This window comes from Formica exsecta, unplaced genomic scaffold, assembly GCF_003651465.1.
Source record: "Formica exsecta isolate Colony F162 unplaced genomic scaffold, ASM365146v1 scaffold458, whole genome shotgun sequence".
Lineage (NCBI taxonomy): Eukaryota > Metazoa > Arthropoda > Insecta > Hymenoptera > Formicidae > Formica > Formica exsecta.
The window spans coordinates 31,692-56,802 of record NW_021851814.1 but is presented as its reverse complement, the minus strand read 5'-3'; the positions used below and the strand labels follow the sequence as shown (position 1 = coordinate 56,802).

At 32.9% G+C, this 25,111-nt stretch overlaps 6 protein-coding genes across 12 annotated transcripts in view; 2 read left to right on the top strand and 4 right to left on the bottom strand.

Moving 5' to 3' along the window:
* Positions 1–484, bottom strand: part of LOC115240961 (sphingomyelin phosphodiesterase-like) — a 4,723-nt gene extending 4,239 nt beyond the window's left edge. Inside the window, exon 1 of the mRNA XM_029816433.1 lies at positions 111–484. Coding sequence (XP_029672293.1) covers positions 111–183 — 73 coding nt within the window. The 5' untranslated portion in view covers positions 184–484. The remainder of the gene's footprint in view (positions 1–110) is intronic.
* A 132-nt stretch (positions 485–616) lies between these two features.
* On the bottom strand, positions 617–4,824 carry LOC115240962 (60S ribosomal export protein NMD3). 2 transcript variants are annotated; one of them, XM_029816435.1, is made up of 12 exons: positions 4,685–4,824; positions 4,118–4,183; positions 3,901–4,035; positions 3,660–3,810; positions 3,222–3,356; positions 2,991–3,099; positions 2,761–2,911; positions 2,555–2,697; positions 2,328–2,479; positions 1,910–2,025; positions 1,153–1,335; positions 617–1,070 (listed from the first exon to the last, which is right to left on the bottom strand). In XM_029816435.1, the coding sequence occupies exons 2-12, from the start codon at positions 4,162–4,164 to the stop codon at positions 875–877; spliced, it is 1,518 nt and encodes a 505-aa protein (XP_029672295.1). In that variant the 5' UTR covers positions 4,165–4,183; positions 4,685–4,824; the 3' UTR covers positions 617–874. The 2 variants fall into 2 exon arrangements, with proteins under 2 accessions (XP_029672295.1, XP_029672296.1); XM_029816436.1 differs by lacking the exon at positions 4,685–4,824 and adding an exon at positions 4,561–4,579.
* Positions 4,825–4,847: 23 nt separating this feature from the next.
* LOC115240965 (MICOS complex subunit Mic19) lies at positions 4,848–6,227 on the top strand. Its single transcript, XM_029816441.1, has 3 exons — positions 4,848–4,983; positions 5,057–5,479; positions 5,808–6,227. The coding sequence occupies exons 2-3, from the start codon at positions 5,089–5,091 to the stop codon at positions 5,981–5,983; spliced, it is 567 nt and encodes a 188-aa protein (XP_029672301.1). The 5' UTR covers positions 4,848–4,983; positions 5,057–5,088; the 3' UTR covers positions 5,984–6,227.
* Positions 6,228–6,846: 619 nt separating this feature from the next.
* Positions 6,847–8,837, bottom strand: LOC115240964 (B-cell receptor-associated protein 31). Of its 3 annotated transcripts, none has more exons than XM_029816440.1 (3): positions 8,661–8,837; positions 7,649–7,955; positions 6,847–7,534 (listed from the first exon to the last, which is right to left on the bottom strand). In XM_029816440.1, the coding sequence occupies exons 2-3, from the start codon at positions 7,917–7,919 to the stop codon at positions 7,104–7,106; spliced, it is 702 nt and encodes a 233-aa protein (XP_029672300.1). In that variant the 5' UTR covers positions 7,920–7,955; positions 8,661–8,837; the 3' UTR covers positions 6,847–7,103. The 3 variants fall into 3 exon arrangements, with proteins under 3 accessions (XP_029672300.1, XP_029672298.1, XP_029672299.1); XM_029816438.1 differs by having other exon boundaries at positions 8,554–8,804; XM_029816439.1 differs by having other exon boundaries at positions 8,433–8,759.
* An 832-nt stretch (positions 8,838–9,669) lies between these two features.
* LOC115240873 (coronin-2B-like) lies at positions 9,670–19,506 on the top strand. Of its 4 annotated transcripts, XM_029816282.1 has the most exons (10): positions 10,034–10,148; positions 12,276–12,527; positions 14,816–15,013; positions 15,257–15,373; positions 15,483–15,797; positions 15,988–16,212; positions 16,276–16,485; positions 16,610–16,727; positions 16,972–17,195; positions 17,263–19,506. In XM_029816282.1, the coding sequence occupies exons 2-10, from the start codon at positions 12,510–12,512 to the stop codon at positions 17,455–17,457; spliced, it is 1,620 nt and encodes a 539-aa protein (XP_029672142.1). In that variant the 5' UTR covers positions 10,034–10,148; positions 12,276–12,509; the 3' UTR covers positions 17,458–19,506. The 4 variants fall into 4 exon arrangements, with proteins under 4 accessions (XP_029672141.1, XP_029672140.1, XP_029672142.1 ...); XM_029816281.1 differs by lacking the exon at positions 12,276–12,527 and having other exon boundaries at positions 9,670–10,148; positions 17,266–19,506; XM_029816280.1 differs by lacking the exon at positions 12,276–12,527 and having other exon boundaries at positions 9,671–10,148.
* Positions 19,507–20,033: 527 nt separating this feature from the next.
* LOC115240872 (U-scoloptoxin(05)-Sm1a) lies at positions 20,034–23,297 on the bottom strand. The gene is made up of 3 exons (XM_029816279.1): positions 23,092–23,297; positions 21,819–21,974; positions 20,034–20,369 (listed from the first exon to the last, which is right to left on the bottom strand). Exons 1-3 carry the CDS (start codon positions 23,153–23,155, stop codon positions 20,152–20,154), a joined length of 438 nt encoding a protein of 145 aa, XP_029672139.1. The 5' UTR covers positions 23,156–23,297; the 3' UTR covers positions 20,034–20,151.
* Positions 23,298–25,111: the final 1,814 nt, after the last annotated feature.

Here is a 25,111-nt window from a genome sequence, read left to right as displayed (position 1 = left end):
CGATATCATAATAAACACATGTTTAGAATATATATATATAATTAATAAAAAAACTATCGAGAGATATGAAAATACTGATAGAGTAATTATATTAATATATTTTTTCATACCTTCATAATTGATTCCATTACTATTTGCAACTTTTAATAAAAGTGCAAAAAATAATACTTTATAGAACTGCATATTGACACGATTGAGTCCACATCAGTACATCTCACTGTAGTAACAAAAAGCGATTGTACATGTACAGTAGAGCATCATTATATCTTTAAGATAATTCCCCACTTTTATCATCATTATCCCTCTTCTATATTGAAACTGTTTATTATACAGCAAACTTTGATCCAACATACACATTGACAAAAATATTTATGAAATATTATACATTATATGTATTTACAAAGGAATCTATTTAATATCTGTGTAAACAAATCATTGCGTGAAAACATATCCAGAATGTATCTGTCTTACTTACTCTTACATTTCAAGATTGAAATAACGATATTCTTTACTGAACATGCTGATTGCTCATTCTACAAACGCATGAACATTATACATTCTATAAATGTTTCAATAATCGCATAAATATGGAAAAAGAAGCTCAACTGTGCTTATCTATGTACATTATCCGTTTTATTTTTTTCTAGAATTTATACATAAAATATATATATCGTCGAAACGATATGACAAATAATAGATTGATTTCTTATAATCCGACAATATTAAACATTATTATAAATGGTGATAAATTATTATTATAGATGGTGATAGCGATCCATTGCCAAATTCTAAAAAAAGCATTTTAAAATTTTTCGCGACTACATTTTTAAAAAATGTGATTTGCAAAAGATTATTCTTTCAAATATATGTTCTTTTATTCGGAAACTTCGGCCATTTCGGTGTCTTCGATTACAAGATCGTCTAGCATTTCTTCAAGAGTAATCTGCGGAATACTCGGATCTATTTCGTCAGTATCAACAGGAATTTGTTTCCTAGAATCTCGAAATATATTAATGTTCTGCCTCAATTCCGGATCTTCTTCCAAGTCATCGAGGAATTCATTATACTCGCTGTAAATTAAAATCGTTTCATGTGAGATAATCTACAGTACACAAGATGTATTTTAAATTTTGTACATATATTGTTTCTTACTTATTTTCGGTACTCATGCTGAATATTTCGTCAGCGATATGTTTCAACTTCCACACTCTCGCTCTGCGACGGGCAGCCTTATCGTGGCCATAAATCTTTTTTACCAGAATAATATCGGGTACTGCATCTTCGCTTAGTTTATCGAAATTGGTATCATTTATATTACTATTTTTCAGAGCATAACTACAATAGTGCAAAAAAGAAACAACTTATATATATTCCTATTTGTCACGATCATATATGGTCATGTCGCCAAGCAATCCTCTTCGAAAAATTAATCGAAGGGGAGATAATGAAACCATCCATTGCGAACGGGCGGCGGACAATCGTAATTATAAATTGAATAGTATATCACGAAACACACACAATTGTAATTATCAATTGCGGACAGTCTGAGTGAAGCTCGAGTCAGTATCGCGAAGTCATCTAATCTAATCTAAGTCTAGCACATACTGGACACTTCAAACATTCGATGCCGCGATAAACATAAGACATAATCTGGAGCAAAGATTGATGAACCATATTAATTAGAAGATATGAATTGAACAAATTATATTTGAAAAACTACGTTACAAATACATATATATACTACGACAAAAGTGGTGATTCTTTCTGAGCGGAGCCCGAATTCCTAAATTCCCGGCACACGTTCTCGAAATCCCCGTGCTTCTCACAAGGCACAATATTTACATATTATTACTATTTATATATTATTACATACTGTAAATTTATTATAAATTACTTTTTATAATCTTACCCCAAAACCGAATCACCTGGTTTAAGTACATGGCCTAAATGTGTACGTGTGTGAATTAGATTATCATTTATCCCTAATTCGGATGCTTTTACTAGCCACGCATCTGCTGTGACGTGCTAAAAATTAATTATCATGTATTTTCATCTATAGTGAATTACACATCACGAATTTCTGATATTGTAAACAAGATATATATGTCTATATTTATTTACAATCATACATATAATGTGTGAAAAATTTAAATATTCATTAAAAAATATATTTTTTTACAAGATAAATTAAATGTATTTACAGAAATACATTTATTATTTCTAGAATCTGATCATCAAATAATGCAGATACAAATTCTTTTTTCAATAAGTTTAAATAATGTAGACAATTAAATGTGGTTGGTTGAAATATTTCATACAAAACTTACTTTTTTAGAGATAGACCCTTGCCCTGGGAAAGTTTTTATATCTGTATGTTTTATTGGTTCTATGTCCATCACGACAAACTCTGTTAATTGTTTCGGATTACATATACTGTTGAAGTTACATCTCCAGTAGACAGTTGCGCTTACTTCAGCAACTAGAAAGATGAAATTGCTATATGCCATTAATTAAATTATTTTTATATATTATAATTAGTGCTAAAATGACTTACTTTGTCCTGATGAAACATCTATAAGATGCACAGAATTTGTAATTTTGTATACCAAACAAATAGGGCTGATTCCACCCAATTGCTGAGTTAACTTTCGTGGTAGACAGACTATGCTATCTTTGGAAATTGGAACAATTTCGACGCTGTTCAATGTATAAAAGTTATTAAATAAAATTAAAATGCGTGTCATTGCAATATATATTTACCTATATGTAAATTTGTAATTGTAAACATTACTGTGACAATCGTATGAAATCAATTTTTTTGAATGTTCATAATGACAAGGTATGACTGTTACTAAGAAATCAACCATTTTTCTAGCCATAGCTTCATTTGCATAGAAAAAATCCAAACCCTCTGTAAATATTTAAAAAAAATTTTAAATTTATACGTGTAATTCTTATTTGATATTACAAAAGTTCTCATATTCATTTACCATGAATAGGCTTTATTCCCAGTGCTTGTTCATGTGCCTTATGTTTCAATATAAGCTGTTCCAAGTAAAAAAAAGTTTTCTTGTTGATTGCTTTTTGCCGAACTTGTACCTGTAAAAGACCATAAGATATATATATATATGTACATGCCATATGTATAAAAAAGTTATGTATAATCAATTGGCATTTAAATTCCTTTCAATTTCTTTTTAAATATAAAATTTGAAATTTACACTCGCACGCCAATAATCTTTAGCCTCTGTACGGTGACAATCATTGCACATTTGATGATTCACCATATATTCGACCACAAATACTTGCTGTAGAACTGCACCACCAAGTACCTCTGCATGAACAGTTAATTTTACCTAAGAAAAATATTAAAAATAATTAATTTATTATTAGATTTTATTATAAATACTATCTATAGCAAATGTATATAATCATTAAATGCAAATATATGTAAAAAATTATACAAATTATACATTTATATATAAATTTCAAGTATCATTTATATATAAATTTCGAGTATCAATTCATATTAACAATTGAATTAACATTGAATTGACCTAATTCAATATTAATTTAAATTATAATTTTAATTTAGTAGTTATACATAAATGCCATAATTTTCTTCTCAATTTTAATTGTGTTACATACAAGGAACTTACTTTTAATCTTTTGGAATGTGGTTCTGTCCATATAAATCCAGCATCTATCAATTTTACACGATTTAATCCTTTCAATTTCTTTAAACACAGTGATAAGAGCTCTCTGGATTCCAATGCAGCATGAATCCATTCAGTAGGTGGCTGAAGATATCTATCATATGAATACAATATTTGAACAATCTGATCATTATTTATTCATACATGAATGCCAAGTTTAAAAAATTTTTGAAAAATATCAAACCTTTCGCAGCTTTTACAGAACTGTAAGGTAGCTTGTTTAGGAATTCCCTCTGTAATGTCGATGTGATTACGCAAGCATACTACGCACATATTGGCAGGGTTTGGCTCGATAACAGTCCCACATTCGCAGCAAAGGCTGTAAATAAAGAACAATCATTAATACATGCAAAAACTAATTTTTATCTCATCAGAATATCTTGTATAGCATATATACATACATCGCGCTCTTAGTTTGCGCTGCATCAGAAACTGGAATATACTCCATTTTATGGATTTATATATAGCTAAAAAGTAAAAAGTTCATAAAGCATACATCTATGTGCACTGTTTTTCTATGAATACCGATTTTTTAAAGGTAATATCACGTTTTTCTTCTTTTTTTTTTTATATATAGAATTTTTCTAGATAAATTCAGCAAAATTTTTTAATAAATAAAGACACGCAACAACATTCCATATGTGACATTTAAAACAAAATCTCATTATTCGTATTTTAATTAACAATTTCTTTTTTCTTTATTTCTTTATATATAAATTCTTATTTATATCCTTAATTTATTTTTTATGCTTTTATACATAAATTATAAACAGAAAATATCCTTTCTAGGTTATATTTCAAAGAATTCGATCTCTTTTTTGATAAAATTTAATTTCCTTCCGACTTGTAGGAAAAATCCAGCGTTTGAACAAAAGTTTTTATTTGGGATATCCTTAAAATATCTTCTCTCAATTATTAAAAAATATACGAAAAAAATAATCCAATAGAACAAGACAGCAACCACTAACCTCGTGGTCGGATTAAATATGGTCATACCAGCTTGCATTCGAAAATGTACTTGTCGAGCAAAAGAAGAGTGCGATTGACCAATCAAAACAAAGACATTTTTGCTTTCTTTATCCTGATTGGTCAACCAAACGCTGCATTATTCCGATGAGTAGATTTTGGAACGCAATCCTGGAAGGTAGTGGAACTGGTGGATGGGCCATCGTTCAGAATATTTATGTAACTTCATTTTTTTGACAAAGCTGCGAAAGACAGCTCGCCGCTGTCAATGGATTGGATAAGATTATGAATAAATGATGCTGTAAGTAATCGCATTGAAAGAGACGATTATTTTTGTGTAGATTAAGAGCAGAGTGACTCTCAAAATTGTGAAGTTTCCGCGAGCTGATTAGCTAGGACCCCGAAGATGGGCTCCGGTCAGAGTGCTCGCAAGTTGACCATTTCGAATGAAGAAGAAGTCGGGGTGATCAAGGTGTCCAACGCGATTGTGCAGCGTCTCGCGCAACGGGACGGTTCAGAGATCGGCGAACCCTCTACAAAAGCCGACTCGCCGAGCCAGCACCCAGCACCTCCTAGTCCTCCCGCTACTGATGCGACACCCGGACAGCCGGTGCATTATCCTGAATTAACAATGTCCGCACTTCAAATGCAACAACACATGGAACAAGAATTGAAGAAGCAAGATCAATACTGGCACAAGCGATTACAGAACTTAGAGGAGGGTTACCAGAAAATTAATCGTATCTTGGAGGACGAGCATAAGAAAGCTATTACTGAAACGTCTACAACTAAGACTGGTGAGAGTTTAGATATCGTTTAAGAACGTAATTTATTTTCTAGAGATTTGTTAACTATTTGTATTATATATATTTATCAAACAAAGCTCTTACCGTTATATCCGAGATAACAATTTTATTGATATTAAGAATCTATTTCTTATTTTAATATCTTGAAAAAGTTAATTTCATGTATAATTAAATAGAATGTATATTTTGCTTTAATTGCTCGAGAACAAATTATATCAATTTTAAGAATATGAGGGATATTAAATCAATGCTTTAAATATAAGATTAAATGTTGTATTTTCTAGATTTGTGTAAAATTAAATATAATTTACTATTATAGGGCAAGAAAGTGTCGATGTCCAGAGTACAGTACAACCATGTCTGGAAGGTAGTAATAAAGTCATAAAGTGTTTCCAGGACCATCCCAAGGAGACTCTCAAATGTTCAAACTTAGTAGAAGAATTTTCAAATTGTCTGAATGTGCACTATACACGTGTGATTGAAGCGCGTTCGTAATATGTATCTACTTATGCGCTTCTTAGATTACAGCAAGGATTCAAAGGACATTTAGTCAACAAATAATAAATTGTATGATAAGATATAATGCCTCTGAAGTGCTTATTCTAATTTCACAATTAGCAGAACATTGCTGATGGAAAGTAGTATAAAGCAAAAAACACATGGAGAAAAATGTAAAAAATAAATATGAAAAATATATATTACAATTTATAATAAAGTGAAAAATATTACGTATACAAGATAAATATTGTTAAGCATCAAACACAAAGCTCTTCCTTTCATTTTAAAACATTTTAATAGCGTTTTTCTCCACAGCTGGATGACAAAATACAATATAATATTGTATAAGGCACAAGATTTGTTCATTAAAATAATAGGTTTGTAATAGTTATGTAGGAAAGCATGCATTATGAAAAACAACCTGAACTTGTTATTTTGAGATTCTCAGTACATTCTATTCATAGATCAAAATATATACAGCATAATCTGGGGTATATGACCCAAATAAGGGTCTACAACAGTATAGCATTATGGAAAATAATACTAATATACGATTTTGTAAGATTATCAGTAAATATAAAATGAGAAAATGTTGCAAATGCAAAATTGGAAGTACTTGAAATATATTATCTAAGATGTGTGCATCTAAGATGTTGCATGTGCAGTATTTAGTAAGAAATTGAAATCATTTTCATATAGTGTATAAAATGATTAAAATTGACATTTGCTATTAAAATTTGTATCACTTTTGCAAAAAAAAATATAAAGTAATTGACAGCTTTCTTTCTTTATAAAATTCTTTGACTTATGAATTTTAATTAACTTATATGTAAGAATATTGTAATAACAAAATATGGGTGCATAAAATATAGGCTTTTATATGCAGAAAGTGCACAAAACTGGAAAAAGGATGATAGTATATATTATGAGGCACATTACAATATTAATATTTTTATATACAACTTTTTAACGAAACTTGTAAATATATGTCAACAGTAACTCGTGAAATGTGGATCTTGTTCAAATTATGGAACAAAAAATACAATATGATAATATTTTAGGCTTAATGTGAGCAAAATATTAAAATAAAAAAACAAACAGAAAAAAATATTCATGTTTAATCGCTTTTCTTATCGCTACTCGACTGCACAAGTTTTGCATGCTCGTCAGTCAAACGATCATATTCTTTTGCAAGTGAATCTGCCTGTGATTTGATTGCTTCTTTATCTTTTTTCTCTTTGGTCAAATTATTTTCAAGTTCCAAATTTTTAGCTTGCAACTCTTTGATCTGATTTTTCAATTCTGAAACTTGTTTGTCATGTGCTTCATTAGAATCATTCTGTGCACTTTCCCCAATTGTCCTCTGTGACAGTAAGCTCCTGGCTGTGGTGGTTGCAGACTGAGCTTGTCGCATGGCTGCCTCATTTTGAGCGAGTAATGTAGCTTGAGTGGATATCAAAGTGACAAGACGTCGTATCACCAAACTCAAAAATAACGCAAAGCCGGATATATAGAAATTTCTCTGTGCACGAAACAGTCGCATGTTTTCTATAAAAAGAAACACGATATTTAAAAAAACAGACATAACGATGCTGCAATTAATAGATAAGAATGTGATATTAATACATGATAAATACGAAATATATACATTAAATAATTTACCTTGCATTTCTAAATTTAAATGAGAGTGATCACCATGATCTCCAGTCTTGGAATACTTTCGCATTTCTCGTATAGCATCCAATAGGAAGAGAACCAAGACACCAAGCAGAATTATAAAATATATGGAAGCTTGGTTGGTTATACTTTGTAAAAAGCGAGATTTGAAGAGCTTTTGCCATCTAGTTGGCGAAGCTACTGGTAATACCAGAAAAAGAACTATAGCAATTTCGATATAGAGGAAACCAGCAGCGAGTGTCCATTGTAAACTCATGTCTATTTTTAATTTTGCTTTTATGTATGCGAGTACCTGAAAATAATGTAAAACACACAAGTTGATATTTATTTATTATATTTTAAACTTTTTGAAATTTTTCTTTATCGAATTAATTTTATTATCTATCACGATTGTAACATGACGCTTCCTACTTTCGTCTGTATAAAATGTTTGTAATAGAATACGCGATAATTATACAAAAAAAAACAGAAAATCGTTGACTCATAGTACTGCGACATTAATTATCTGTCTAACAATAAGTATATATAAGATCTCTCTGCGTGATGAATAAAACGAAATGACGTGGAATCTCGAACAAATCAATTATATGACGAGATGTGTACGCGAGATTCGCGGAAATTTAGAGCCTTATCAGTCGTTGAAATTCATCCGTAAGTACGTATCAATTGTCAAAAATTTCCGACACGATGCGCTTACGAAGAGAAGTCACGTCGTTGAGATTCACGAACCGCGATGATGAATTGTTGGCTTTTAGACTTAAGACTATACCGGCAGATCCTTTAGAACAATGCAGCACCAAAGATATCTTCGATAAGCAGTATCAGAAATCGCGGAGTCAAAGATATTTTTGATGTGTCAGAACATTTGTAACTCTATCGAATAATCCAACCTGTTTACAGCAGTGACAATTTTCACGCTGACGTGAACGACGATCGACGAAAGAAACGACAGCGAATTTTGTTTGTCGGCTCAAGCTCTATTTATAGATTCACGTACTTTTCTCGAGGACGATGCGAATACACGAATGTGGCTTGCGGCTTCTGTGACGCGCCAGGTGCACGAATAAGTTCAAAGTACGAATACGCGAAGAACGTCGTCGGCTGTTTTATAAATAAACCTTACACGGTGACGTCATCGTGAAATAAGTCGTGTTGCATACGAGCTGGCCTTGTCATATACAACACAAACTATACTAATAGCCAATCAGTGCGTCGTACGAAATATAAAATAGTCAAACGTGCCGATTGGCTATCGGATAGGGAATTTCTAGGATCCCTGCACCAGGAGCCAATCAGCGCATCCCGCACAGTCTGGACGCGCGATTGGTCGATTCTCCTGTGCATATATATATTTTACAGTCGTGCAAACTTATTCTTCTAGATATATTACGTATATCGTGACTCTCAAAGCTACGCAAACATAGATCAAATACTGCAGATAATAATACGTCCAACTTTGATTAAAAACAGGCAATACAGCGCACTAGCGCTACCACGCGGCCTGAGTTGTTAGTATTTTTTTAGTAGAGGAGAACGCTTGTCTCGTAGTTAAGTGGTTCGTGATTATATTAATGAAAACTGATCGTTTGCATCGTGTGGAATCTGGAAATGTTAACGAAAGTACATCAAATGTTAAAACAAAATTAATATCAAATTGTAATATTAAGGAAAATATGTAACGATTGTTATAAAATATTTTTAGATAAATATTTTAACGTTTTATTAAAAGCCTATGTTAATAAAATTAATGATAGCAAGAAGAAAAGGTTTATTATTACAAAAAATGTTAAATTAAAGAAAATATCTCACAATTATATACGTATTTTTATTTATCATTTACATTGTTACCCAGCCAGTAACACTCTATGAAGCAAGAGTTTATCACCTCAGATTAATAGATGGCGCTGTTTCAGTGGTTGCCTTGCAAGACAAAGGATTTTTCAAGAGTTGGACGTATTTATTATCTACAGTATTTGCATAGATAGAGGGGATCATTGTCTGTCACTTTTTGTGGCGTCCGTTCGTGTCACGCAGGAAAGGTGTTTACACGCGGTACGTCAGATCGATACCGTGCGCGTGTGCGTGTTTATATATATGAGTTTGCGATTAACAAATTTCCGATCGAAGGTGCACTCGCAGCACGTGTTCGACTTTTGCGTCTGTACTCTCGGTACTTTCGCGATTGACGGAACGGTAAGAAGACGTCGAGGGGGAGAAGCGATGCCGGTGAAGCGACGAACGGTTTCGGTCGCGCGCGTCAACTGACTTTGTAAATCAACTTCCGGAAGAAATAAGCGTCCTTAAAAAAAGGTAGAAGTTTTGCTCGGGGATCGCGAGGTCTATGGGATACAACGTCGTCCACCGGGAGATGATACGTACGAGGGAGGAACTGACGGAGAAATTGGGTTTCGACGGCATCGAGGAACAGCACACGATCATGAACAACATGGTAGACGCGAGGGCCTGTTACAAGCCTAGCGGTAAAGTGAGTACAAAGGCGATCATTATTATTTGCGTCGAGTTATTATACCGAGTGCGCTATGCTTTACGGTCTGTACGATATTTGCTATTCTTCGACGTTTTAACGTAGAAGATAGATTTTTTATTTTTTATTTATTTATTTATTTATTTTTTTAATAATGTTACTTACTACTTGTAATTGTAAATTTACAAATTGCTTCGCACTCTAGTATAATCGCGATTTTCGATTTAGTTAGTATCGCATTTCACGTGTGAAGGAATTTTAAATTGATGCCATGGTAGAATCGTATAGTATGTAAACAAACGACAGGAATATTTCATTTATCGTCTGTGTTTCGTTGCTATGTTTGACGTGTATGCATGCGATAGTTTATATAGACCCTCTACCGTAGGATAAGAAATGATAAGAAGCGGTGAGATCAACATATAATTTTTTATCGCACGCCGCTTTCAATATAAGAGATACATAAACATGTCTAATTGTAAAAAAACAATGCTAAATAATTCTGGAAATTTATATAAATTTTTTTAACATAATATTTTTCTCGAAATTTCTTTAATGAAAACGTGCCATTATTTTACCGTGTCTAGAGCTTAATTAAATGAATTAAGAGCTTAATTAAATTAAATGAATCTCAAATTTCGAGTAATTATTTCTATTGATAATTCGTAAATGTATATTCGAGAGGAAGAATGTAACAGTATCAGTTGCAAAATGATAACACGCAAATTGACGCGATGACAGAATATCCGGTGACAGAAAGCGTCAGATTCCGCGCGAATACTCAACACTATAGACAATCACTCGTCAGTAGAAACTGAACAGCTGATGCGATTGAACGTTTCGAACTGTCATTACGTATTCTTGATACTCTGCGCGAGCGCACGTGGTGTTCGCAATCTTTCTCGATTTCGTAATCCCTTTGTTATTCAATCGCTATAAGTGTCACGCGAGAGATAGTGAAACGCAACTTTATTTCTTCCCCGCATGGCACATTTATATGTATGTATCAGGAATGAGATTTGAAGTAAAGTCATCAGTTTCGGAATCCAAGCGTAATTGATATAATATATACATATCCGTTTGTGCATATATAAGGTGAGTCACTAGAAATTGCCTTCTAAGATATCTTCAGTAATATTAATTTTAAACAAGGTTTAAGACAAAAGTTAAATTATTTTGAAAGGGCTACTTTTTTTTTTTTTTTTTAGATGCAGGCATCAAAAAATTTTGAAGATTATCTCAAGTTTTTTAAATGGAAAACTCTATTTTTAATTAGTTATAATTGTGGAAGATAAAAAGACGAACGATCTATGACACGTTAACATGGAGTGATTTTGAAACGAGCTTGAAAAAACTTGAAATGACCTTAAAAACCTTCTGAAACTGCATCTAAAAAAAAACTACCAAAAAGACGACCAAAATGTAGCTTTTTTAAAATAATTTTACTTTTATCTTAAACCTTTTTGTCTAAAATCAATATTTATAAAGATATCTTAGAAGACAATTTCTAGTGACTCACCCTATATATTATATTCTCGATGTGCATTCGATTTCGTAATCTCTTCGGGTAACAAAATCGGGTGAAATGCACGTACGTTAAAGGTAGAAACTGATGATACTGTCGAGAGAACATTTTTAATCCGAAACTATTTAATGTACAGTCCATAGTGGAGTTTACATTATATAGCGTGTCCTTTTAACGACAGATATTTTAATCTTATACAATTAGCCGATTTAAAAGCGATTTTTTTCCTGAAAAGAAAAAGGTCGACGGGGATCATCCTTTATCCTTGTATATAATTAAGCCATAAATCAAACTTTTGTTAAACTCCGTCCAAAGATAAAAAATATACTATATACTATTATCACATTTCAAAAAAGCCCTTCTTTCTTAATCGCTTGTAACTTGAAAATTATCTATGCCTCGATACTTTTTATCGAATTGGCTATAGAGATCTGGTCATTAAACGGACATCCGGTGATTTTTAGACACCCTATGTATACATAGCGCACGCATGACGTGTAAACCATGAAAGAAACCTTTATCCCATACAGCCATGCCACTTTATATATGATTTTATGGTTTGCTAATTAGACGCGTGTTTCATTTCCCTTTGTTTCTTCTAGTAAGCGCGACGTGAGAGAACGACTTGTGTAGTTGGTTGCAATATTATCCATCTCTTGTGTCTCTTTTTTTCTCTCTCTTTTTTCCCTCTCTCTCTACTTCTTCAACCACCTGCACATGCATGGGTCCCGGCTTGTCGATTACCGTGTCCCCGTTGTGCACTGGCGACGATCGTCTCACCGCGCACGTGTACTCGTCGAGCACCGGCTGTCTCCAGTTCCCGTCTAACGTCAGACATGACCAACAATAAGCAGGTGAGTAGAGCCTCGAGATCGTAAAATCGAAGGAAAGTACGACGTCTATGCCTGGAACAAATCAAGCTTGTAATTTGTAAGATCGATTTCGAAAAATTACAACGCATACAATACATTTAAAAGATTTTTGTACAAATGTGTGCAGAGATCTAAGAATTTTGTGAATCGGGGAGAATCTTTTTTCTTACAAATTATGAATTTAATTCGTTTCAGCTGTAAGCAAGTGACGTGGAAAACGCGACGTTTGACAGATGAATAGGAACCGGGAACGTCTCTATATTTATTCTTAAAATTGCTATTTTTATCCTACTTCTGGTTTGCAATATTATACTGCAATGGATATAATTTTTTATCGAGATGATCCCCCTCTCTCCTTTTTGTAGCACAGGATAAATTTTTGAAGAATCACACATGATCGATTAATATTTATTTGGAAACGCAATATTGTAATTTATATTTTATATAGAGATTCAGAATAATAATGTGAAGATTAGAGTAATTAAAAAAAAAAAAAAAATACGATACCGTAAGTGATTACATCTTGTACTCATATACGTATAATCATTGCAATTATATTTGCATTCCAGTGGTTTTAATTACGAATAAGCGAGTTACATTCCTACTATTACTGTCGTGAATTGCATTTGCTTCAATTGCTTGTTATTCAAGCGCACGCATATGCGTGCGTAAATACTTTTTAGATTAACGCTGTGATAATAAAAAACTATTATATGTAATTTTAAGATAATGATTAAAAAAGGTCTTTTGTAAAAAAAAAAAATAAAACACTTTCTTAACTCATGTGTGTGAAAATTCAACGTGCATCCTTTGTGGTAAACGATTCAGGTAGAATAAGCAAGGATATAAAGTATCACACGTCTCTCTTCTTTACATTATCTGCGCAATAAGGAGTTGACAATAACATATTATATAATGTACCAGTTATTGAGATCCTGGCTATAATATTTTGCATACTTATTGTTAGTGCACGGGATGTCTCGAGCCATCTTTTGTCTACCATTTCTTTGATCAATTTGCAGTTAATTTTTGTAGGAACATCAAAGAACGGTGATTTCCAATTTATAAGCGACTGTAATTGATCGACTTTTCGAGAAGCACATTTCAGATTCTCTGCTTAATTTCAGAAGCAGACTTTTAATCTTCAACTTGAAATTAATCAAAGAGATGGCTCGAATCTCAGTACATCTGGGAGATCTTTCTTCTCTATTTTTGAGCAAATTCCTATGTTTTTGCAACCCGTTTAATTCTTTTTTTTTCTTTTTTTTTTTTTTTTTCATGAGAAAAAGTCGCATAATTCGATCTGTCTCGCCGCACTACACTGCACGCGCCAGTAAAAATACGTCGACTTGCGAATTCGAGAAATTTCACATTCACGTGCGACTTTGCTGTTTCCCCATGTGCATATGCAACGAGGCAATTAAGAAACAGCGACACAAAAAGAAAAAAAAAAAGTATCGGGACTAAAAATGAGATCTTTATTTAAAACTAAAGTAGAAGAAATATAATACGAGTACTTGACAAGTATCTTATTTTTAATTTTAAGGGCATTTTGAAAAGTCGCAATTATGTCGCATAATTCACTCGTCAGAATTGATTATATTACGTACGACAATACATTATAATAAGAATGTTACATAAAGTGTAATGTTACATTTTGTCTTCCGACCATTTTTATTGCTTCACTGCGTATCATCGATTCCCGATTTTATTTTCAGAAGCGGTCGTTGAAAATCTAGTAGTTGTCAGTTGATAACACGGTATCAATATTTCCGTTCACGATACCGGTAACTTTCTTTTTCACGGTTTCTGAGCAAGAGAGAGTTTTGCCGAAGATAATATATGAATAGTATGTTTTTTTTCTTGAACGTTTCTCCGATATCATCATATGCGCATATTATATCCTGCAATGCACGAGACGCTCTCGTATTTCAGAAATGCAATGCAACGCGAGTTTATTGCGGCGAAAAGATGGAAAAGATGTAATCGGATATACATTTACACCATGATGTAAGAAAATATTATTTATGAATAAAATAATATTTAATTAATATTAAATAATATATATAATATATGATTTATTTATTATTTTTTATTTTCTTACATCATGATTTATACTATATACATTGACGATTATTTTTATTATAACATTCGCAAATTCGCAATGACACATTTACATGATTTTGTTTCGACAACTTGTTTTCGTGAAGCATTAGATTTAAAAAAGAAATTAATGTAGAAAAATAAAAATGGACTTAACATATTTGCAGTCGTGGTTCCGCGGCGTTCGAAGCAGCAAATTTCGACACGTTTATGGTGTGCCAGCCAAAAGGGAGAAATGCTACGACAACATCAAGATCACGAAGAACGCCCATGATTCGCAATTCTGCGCGGTAAACCCCAAGTTTCTGGCCGTTGTAACGGAGGTTGCGGGTGGCGGAGCGTTCCTGGTATTATCGTTGGATCGTGTGAGTTATCTCTCCGTGCCACATCGATTTATTGATTCTTGTCCTACTTGGAAAAAAGGCTGTATTATATAATGTATGGTCAAGAAATACAATTAGATTATCCCAGGCATCAGTATTGATAAAAAAAACTAGCATGCATCTTAAATATAATGGCTATTCATGATTAATTAATCATAAGTTTCATCGCGTATTTATTAATATTATCATAGTATATTCGTTTTATTATTTTATTGTATTTTACAGACCGGACGACTCGACTTCAATGCCAGTCGAGTAACTGGACATACCGGTCCTGTTTTGGACATCAAATGGAATCCATTTAATGACAACATCATTGCATCCTGTTCCGATGATTGCACTGTAAGAAACGTTTTGCATACCGGATTGAAAAGAATCTTTCCATGAACGGGAAATTTACGCAAACTATAGATTGAAAATATTGAATGCGTCCATTTGTGTCTTTATCTAGATAAAATTGTGGCATGTACCCGATGGCGGATTGTCGAGAAATTTGACTGAATGGTTGGTGGAGTTACAAGGGCACAAACGACGCGTCGCTTATATCGAATGGCATCCGGTAGCGGAGAATGTGCTCTTTAGCGCCGGCTTCGATCATCTTGTTATCGTATGGGATGTAAACAGATGCGAGGCAGTGAGTGTCATCGACAGGCATCCCGATGTAATCTACAGTATATCCTTGAATCGCGATGGCAGTTTGTTGGCAACAACGTGCAAGGATAAAAAATTGCGCGTTTTCGAACCAAGATCCGGTATCGTCGTTTCGGTAAGTACAAACACTTGTGACAAAGCTCTGTAAAAGAAACCTGAACCTCTTTTTTGAAATATTGTGTATAATAAAAAGTCTGTTATAATATAAAAAAATACATAATATTTATTTTTACAAATTAAAATTTGTTTTTAAATTATAAAATAAAGTTTTTCGTATTATAAATAACATCAATCATATCGAATAGGAAGGGGTATGTCATGCCGGTACTAAAGCGAGCAAGGTTGTATTCCTCGGTAGTTCTGGACGTCTCTTGACTACTGGATTTAGCAGACATTCGGACCGACAGTACGCAATATGGAGTCAACATGATCTAACTGTCCCACTAATATGTGAAACGATAGATTCCTCGAGTGGGGTGGTCTTCCCATTTTACGATAACGATACCAACATGGTGTTCTTAGCAGGAAAGGTAAAAATATAAAATATGTATACAATATGAACCATTTAAGACTCCATTATTATTTTTTTGCAGGGCGATGGTAATATTCGCTATTACGAAGTAGTTAACGAAGCACCTTGGTTGTATTACCTTAGTCAATTTATATCTGGAAATCCTCAAAGAGGATTAGGCGTAATGCCAAAAAGAGGCATCAATACTGCTATATGTGAGGTGTTCAGATTTTACAAGCTGCATGCGACTCGCGGAATGTGTGAACCAATCTCGATGATAGTACCTCGAAAGGCAAGTTCATATTTCTAATGTTACGTTGTTTTTTTTCATAGATCTAATATAATGTTATAATAAGAATCTGAATTATTTCTTTTAAAGCTCTATCGATTAAAAGCTGTATTATATTATATTTCAGAGTGATCAATTCCAAGAAGATCTATACCCTGATACAATCGGAACGTGTCCCGCACTGTCGGCTAGAGATTGGATCAGCGGCATGAATAATCCGCCAATATTAATCTCTCTTAAAACAGGTTTTTCATATTTTTTAAATTAATGCTATATGATGTATACAGGATATCCCATTTTAAATGACGCACATGAATATCTTTAAAATTATTGGTGAAATCGAAAAATGTTGCAGATAAAAATTTAATGGTTTCGAGCATATCTAACGACAATATTTTTAGATGAATCAGTTAAAATAAGATACCTTTTATATGCAACAATATAATTTTAGCGAACAATCATGTTAATGAATATTGTGCACTTTATCAGGAGGAAGCATCTCGACGCATAAGCCACGAATATACAAACCGCAATTACCTCAGACTACTGATCTGAATAACAAGAAGAAATTCGCGTTTCTGTCTACCGAGACCATACCGGATTATAGACCGGTGGAATTACACGACATGTCGGAAAAAAGTCAGAAGACATCTAGTAATCAAAGCACAAAGTTTCAACAACTACAGCAGAAGTTTGGAAATGTCGCTATGCAGGTACGAATATAGCATATGATTTAGAATTATGTTATAATTTATATTTGACAATATCTTTTTCTATTAGAAGAATATTATATCGTCTCCGCTTAATGACAATAAAGTTATGGAGAATGTGGATATCCCAAACAATGAAGCGGAACTTCGATTAGCATTTGCTCGTCAAACCGACGAATTGAGGCTAGTACGACGGCAGCTTGGTAATAGTCAACTGCGCGTCAAGGAATTAGAGGACCAAATACGAAAATTGCAGCGCCAATAAAGCTTACAAATAACAGCTGCAGCAAATTCGCTTCGACACTGGCTTTAAGTAAGACTCTTGCACAGCTTTCCTGCTAAACTATGGTTAGCATTCAGTTACTTAAAATCTGTAGAATATATGTGCACTACTAACAATTTATAGAAAAAGCCTAAGCTTTTGAGAAATTTTTACCAACATGCTTGAGACATTTTAGCTCTATGATATTTATATACACAAAGACATATTCGCACAGAATAATTCTGACTGACTTTCTGTTAGTCTACAATTTTTATATAGAATAAAACTTGTCGCGTTGATATTGACCACAAGGGATCAGAGAAAGCAGAGGCTGCATTTGTTACGTGAAAATCGTACCTGTTCACACATAGCTGGATGCGTAAGTTGGATATATGTATGTATATCTACATAAGGATTTGTACACGATTAAAAAATTAAGGAAAGCACAGTATCCTTTGACGAATGAATAATTCATATATAATATTATAGTTTGATGACACATTGTACTTTTTCTGAGAACGATACTGATACGATGTTGATACTAGTCTGTTAATCATTTGTTTATTTTTTTTATTGCTCTCTTTCATGTTTATTGGTTATTTAATATATTATTTAATATATTACTACACACAATCTTTAGAAGAAAGAAATTTCGTAGAAGACAGTATTTCTTTACATATTATCATGTATGTTATAAATTCTTTTTATTTGAATTTATCTTTGCAAAGAATAAAATTAATTTTGTTGCTGATCTATTACAGATAAATGTCATGTTACGCATCAATGTTCTATAATGCTACTGTGGCGTATTACGTACAAGTAGGATAGCATATTAATATATTAAGCATTTTGCTATTGCATATATCTTTCACTGCCATCTACGCTGCCGTAATGTCGATGGCAATAAGATCTTCAAACTTATGCAACGATAAATTTATTATACTTAATTCCGATAATTTCGAAGATTTTATCTTAAAATTCCTTCTTATGTAGTAAATGTGCAGTAATATATGTGCGTGCAAGATCATTAAATCATGTACAATCAATGCCATGATAGAAAAGTTGCATATATATATTTTTAAGAAAGGCGGCATTTATACTCGATGTGGGTTTAATTTCAGTCGAATTTGCTTAAAGAAACGGTATGCTAGCAAATGTATTAGAATATTTCTAGCATTAATCTTGTGGTTGCAAAAACCGTAAGGAATTATATTTCTGCTTAAGAACAATAATCAAATCATGTAATGATTTATACATTTATATATGTATTTTTCATACAGTGTGTGCAATTTTATTGTGGATCGATAAATATAGTACCTGAATGCTACACTTCACATATCGCTTGTGATCAAGTGAGTGTAAGATTTCGTTAATCGCATAGTGTGAACATAGTAAATATAAGTCCTGAAACTTGCTGATACAGCAACATGTGACGTAGCATTCCCTAGTCTTTCTTCACTAGTTGTTTACTTGTAACTGTAGATTTAATATACACGCCAATAATACATTTCGTTGAGACGTTCTTCTAAATACGCACACCTATCATTCATCATTAGAGAGCAGAGTTACATGTGTTGTATTAGGCAGTACATTTTACAGGCAGTATAAAAAAATACGTATTGCAAAGTATAGTTTATATAAGTATATATTTTCGACATTTATAGCCAAAGCAATTTTCATGATATATAAAAAAGATAACTATTCATGTTCATGATAGATATTATACAATGCAAGAGATTTATGAATTTTGCTATGAATTATAAATGCTTATAATGCAATATTGTGGCGCACAATATGCGCCTGTATCAGAATTTATATGTAATATTTATATATCGATCGAATATATATATATATATATTATTAAGATCCAACCACACACGATCTTATACCAAACAGAAAAAAATACCAAAGAGCTTTATTATCTTGCATATTACAGATAAATTTATTGCCAGCGCATACCTGTTCGACAAATTTATATACAAAAATATTGGAGAAAATATTGTATGTATGATATATGGCAACTTTCATGATAAAATAAACAAGAATATTTAATCATATCAGTATATATGCAAACAATTTTATTATTAGTATAGTACATGATGCACAAATATTTTGTTTATTTCAAAATTTGATATTTGCAACATATATCTTTCTCTAATAAATTATATGTATTGTTAAATTATATAATGCTCTTTTAGCATTTTTTTTACTTATAAGTCAAATGGACAGATACAATCACTTTGGTCAAATAGACGGATGCAGTCACTTTGGTCAAATAGACGGATATAGTCACTTTGATATGTATTATCGCTAGTGTGATATTATTTTGCTAGTATCTAATATCTATTAAATATATATATGAAGAATATAGATATTAAATATATAAAATATACAAATATAACTACTGGCTTAAAATTGAAATATTAAATTCAAGTCATAAAAAATATATTAAAAAGTGTAAATAAAAACTTATAAAACATTTTCCCTGACATTATGTGATATGGGAAAATTATTTATCAGAGTCTTTGTACTATAATATAAGAGTTGCGCAATTTTTGAAATAGGTATAGATAAACAAGTTGCAATGAAATAAAATTTAAGTATTAAAATCTTAAGTAAGAGATTCATCGATTACAGTGAACAACAAATTCATCAGACTGAGTAGCCATCAAGGCTTTAAAAAATGTTGAGAATCTTCTACCTGTGAAACATCATTCTCCAGACAACCAGTAAACCTACAGGCATAATCCATGTGTGTGTTGCACTCGGCATGGAAGATGTTGCTGGATTGCATCCGTGACCAGTACACGTGTAAACGCAAGTACGATAGGTCAACTTATCACCCGGCTGCTTCACGTAATCGCAGTAGTTTCCCATGTCGACAGCTGAACAAAATCGCTTTGTACCGATACCACCTATTTTTGAATACAATGTTAATATAATGGGTACTAGTTTAAGAGTAAACATTCTTTTTTTTTAAATAGAGATTGAGACAAATTTCTTTAGATAGAAGCTATTATGTTTTGAAGCAGTATCTAGGAAGCAACTGTTCTATTATCTGAGCATTTATGTCTTATTGTTAATTTAGATAATACAAAAGTTCTATTCTGTATTATCTAATTGATATGAATTGATATCAAAGTGAAGCAGTTTAATGCTATGGAGAAAGGCACGCTCTAATCAGTGATGAAGAAAAATGAAATACTACTGAAAATGGAGAGATGAATGGAATTTGTGCATATTTTACAAAGCAAGTGATAGCCATGGTCGTGACATACAGAGAAGTGAAGAGATTATGGATCCTTTACACACATTTTGTACAATAATTCATATATTTTTAAAGCAGAAAAATATTAATCATCGATTTCTTTCAACAGTGAAAAACCGATTTTTTTTTATTAAATTATTTCCAATGTCCAAAAAGAAGATGCATAATAAAGTAATTATCACACATTTTTCAGAGCAGAGAATATGGCAGAAGATCAATACTTGAAGGAATATATTTTTAAAAATATTGTAAATTCCGTAAACTTCTTAGTATACTTTAATCTTGAAATTTCTGAAACTAGAACCAAATATTACAAAATGATTAAAATTCGGAAAAATTTCTTTCTGCTTCGAAAAATAATACTACTTAAGGGAAAATCACTCGTGCACACTTGACATGAATGAATGCTGAAACATGATATAAAAACCTCCGAAACGGCCGATTGATTTGACGCAATAACGCGCGCCATAAACATGACTACAATTTGTCGGCACCAAGGCACTTTTAACCAATCCATTGTCCATGCATTTCCATTCATCCTCTGATGCGCATTGATAGCAATCCAAGGTAATTGCTTAATTAATTAAGAAAACAATGATTAAATTTCCGATCAATTACATGTGATTGATGTTATATGTGAGCATTTTCCAATTATGTATCATAAAATAATAGATAAGTCTCCCTCTTAACTGCATGCCCCTACACAAATGATGATCTACATGTTATATAATGATTGATAATGATAGAAAAATAGTTTGGATTAGTAAATGTGTTTTATACATGTGCTGGATCATTGGAACACAATTTATGAGGAGGTCTTATCATTATAAGATAAAGCGCGTATATGTATCAAAAAAATCGCTTATAGGCGATTTGTGGACGCGTTCCAAGATCTCACACAAGTGTAAGCATTGTTCCGGAGCAGCGAAAAAATCTGAAAAGAATTTAATACAGTTAAATACAGAATCGCCGGCGTGCCCGTTCTTAATCTGTGTATGATCTGCTGCATATGATTCTAATTAATTTCCCCTGCATTGCCGGTGTTAGATTCCCAAGCCAAGAAGATTGTGCAAAATATCTTCGCTACTCTGTTTACCCTCGAAACGGCCTACATGCTTAACGCAATATCGCGCTCCGTAAACATCGTCGCACGATTCCGGCTGGAGATCCACGTCGCTTGTTAGAAATTCATTACATTGAAAAGGATCCTCGTTGTTGATGCTGGTACATTGATAGCACTGGATGCTATGTCCTGAATAAAAATATTATTTATCAGACTGTGCAATGGATTCTGTGTGATTTTGTTGCGTTAAATGAATGAAGAATAAATGTCATGAATACTATATAAATTCCATGATTGTAAACTGTAAATCTTCATGTTTATTCCATTCAATTGAAGTTCATCTTTGCATGTTGACTTTATTATAAATATATTTAATGGAAGTTAAGTTTATTTATAACTGGAACAGTGCATACAAAGTTGTTTTAGTTATATCATCGAAATAAATAGACTATGAATTTGTGTAAAATTACCAATATCAATAGCAAATGAAATATATGTTGCTTTCCATTTGCACTCAAGTGATACTGAGATAGTTATGTGAGTATTTCATACTCAGACAATGACGTCATTGATCTGCTTATTTTGGTAACAAAAAGCTATCACATAACAATACAGATTCATAATCTCACTTTTAATGTGAGTCTATTAGACTCACTAAAGCACACAGTCTCGATCGTGTGCAGAAACCACGTAAAAACTCAGTTAAATCTCACTTGCTAGCATCAAAAGGAACGTGCATTCAACTGAGTTATGACGTCACAAGTGAGAATTATCCGAGTCTTGATGTAAATGGAAAGCAACTATAAATTTTACTATTTGGTTTTCTTAATTGCTTCTTATCTCCATTTATTATATCAAGTATCTTGCCTATTAGAATATGTATAATTTATAATTTATTGTTGCTGTTATTATTTATGATTTCACACACTGATATAATAATCATATATTGCACTTTGGCATGATGACAATGACAAATACAATTCTCTCTATGAAAGAAAATAATAAGCACATTTCTCTTCTACATATTTTTATATTTTCTCTCTCTCTCTTTCTCTTCCTGTAATCATTTTCCTGACAAAATTGATAAACCTCATGATAAATTGTATTTCTCGAAATATTTATTTTTACGTAAAGTGAAAATAAAGGCTTTTTCGCACGCTTATCTTTTACATTTCGCTCAAGTTTCCCGCCCATTCGTGATACACACGAAAAAAATTGAAAGTGAGAAAGGGTTAATATATGCCCCGCCCAGGACGGCGGTAACAATATACATACTTGTCGCAATGTAATCGTGCGTTGACCTCACCTGTCTTCATTAGCAACGAGAATATCACCAAAAACGCCCCGATACAGCAGCCCGCGGTGGCCATTTCAAAAGGTCACAGCTTCCCGCGGATCGTCCTGCGTCCCGACCAGCCGTTTCGCTGATTATGACTCGGCGCTCCCAATCCAGTATATGTCCATCTGTTCGCGTCGATCACGACAGCTGGATGCTGGATGTGACGTACGACATCGACGCATACCCGTTTAAATGTGTTCGGAAATCCTACTCGTGGAATAGCATTGAATTGACCAATCAGTAGCAGGATTCTGAGTATGTCCTTTTCTACGTGGGCATCGGCCCCCACTCCTCAACACTCGGTCTAGATATACTATGTCTATGGTCGCCAGTTAAGGGTCGACAGGAGAGACGATGGAGACCTCTGTATGTATTATTTATATATATGCTTTCATATACCAGTACTCGTATGTGCTTACGCGATATCGGTACAATTGAAGAAAGATAATATAATTGTCTATGAATATATAATATAATTGTCTACGATTAAGACTGTTAAAAGATAATGTAATGTCAAACAAGAATTGACAATCATGCTATTTCTCTATCCCGCTAATATGATAAACGAAATATACTTAAGACGATCTTGAATATAAGGACGGACAATAGCAGGATTCCCTAAACATCTTAGCGACGGTTATCGTTGTCGTTAGCGAGCGATAGCCTATGAGAATTGCACTTTTCACCAGAATTGTCCTTGCCATTGGCTGTCGCCAGCATAGACATAGTATATCTAGACCGAGCGTTTGCCTTTATTTAAGGAGTGGGGGCCGATGCCCACGTAGAAAAGGACATACTCTGTTTCGTGCCCCTTGCGTTCTCTCTCGCTCGCACGTAGAGTGCCGCTGCCACGGAAGAGATGGATGCTTGGTTCGTGCCTCCTCCCGCCTTAAATCCCCCCCTCGCTTCACTCAAATCTCACAAAGTCTAACAGGCACCCGTGTCTTACATATTGTCTATTTATTCACTCTGTTATCTATATTATTATTGATCATCATACAATATTTAATTGCACGTATAATTTTAACTATAATTTAAACATATGTGTATGTAAATCACGGACACCGACGAGACATCATTAATTTTTTTTTTTTTTTTATTGGAAGAAAAAGAGAGGCTTCGGCAATGCCATCTAGCCTATATAGTACAGAGTTTATAAGGAACGGTTGATAACATATTTTTAATGAAATAAGTAATCATAATTTTAATTACATAATTGATTAAAAATTATCCGATTTGTATCGTGTTTGGTATTATTTTAATCGGTAAAATATCATTAATTCATTGTAATTATTTTCGGATCAATAAGCGCGAAAAACAAAAATTTTACAGTAACGATATATAACGCGAGAGATTATAGATAAAGCGAGCCTCGCGAACGAAACTTCGGAAGTCTTTCATGTTAGCTATCTCGTTTGCTCCTTATTCGTTCTCTCTCTCTTCTCTTTCTCTGCTTGTTCTTTATTGTATTCTTTCATTCCCATTATTATATTTTTTTATTTGTTCAAATTTTATTTTTTCTATTCTTGTTTTCCTACATGATAATAAATTAATTTATTCATCTTTATTTTATAAAGCATATAAATGAAATATTGTATATTTTATAAATAAAAAAAGTATTATATGCAATAGCTACTCGATTTACAGCTTGTCCGTAAGAGCGTAAGGTTGATTGGCCAACGCGTCTCGCCTTTCTATACGCATAAGTGCTGGTCTAGAATAGGTGATTTAAGATTTAGCCTTTGTTTTAAGAGAAAAATTACATCGATCCTAGCCTCAAGCTCTAAGCTTTAAAAGATGGGAGTTGTTGGCCAACTCGCTTAGTGCCGGTCTACAATAGTGATTTAAGCTCTAAGCCTTAAGAAATTGACTAATCACAGTCGAGTATTCTCCTCATACTTGATCGTGATTGGTCAATTTCTTAAGGCTTAGAGCTTAAATCACTATTGTAGACCGACACTAAAAAAACTTAAGCAGTAAGACTTAA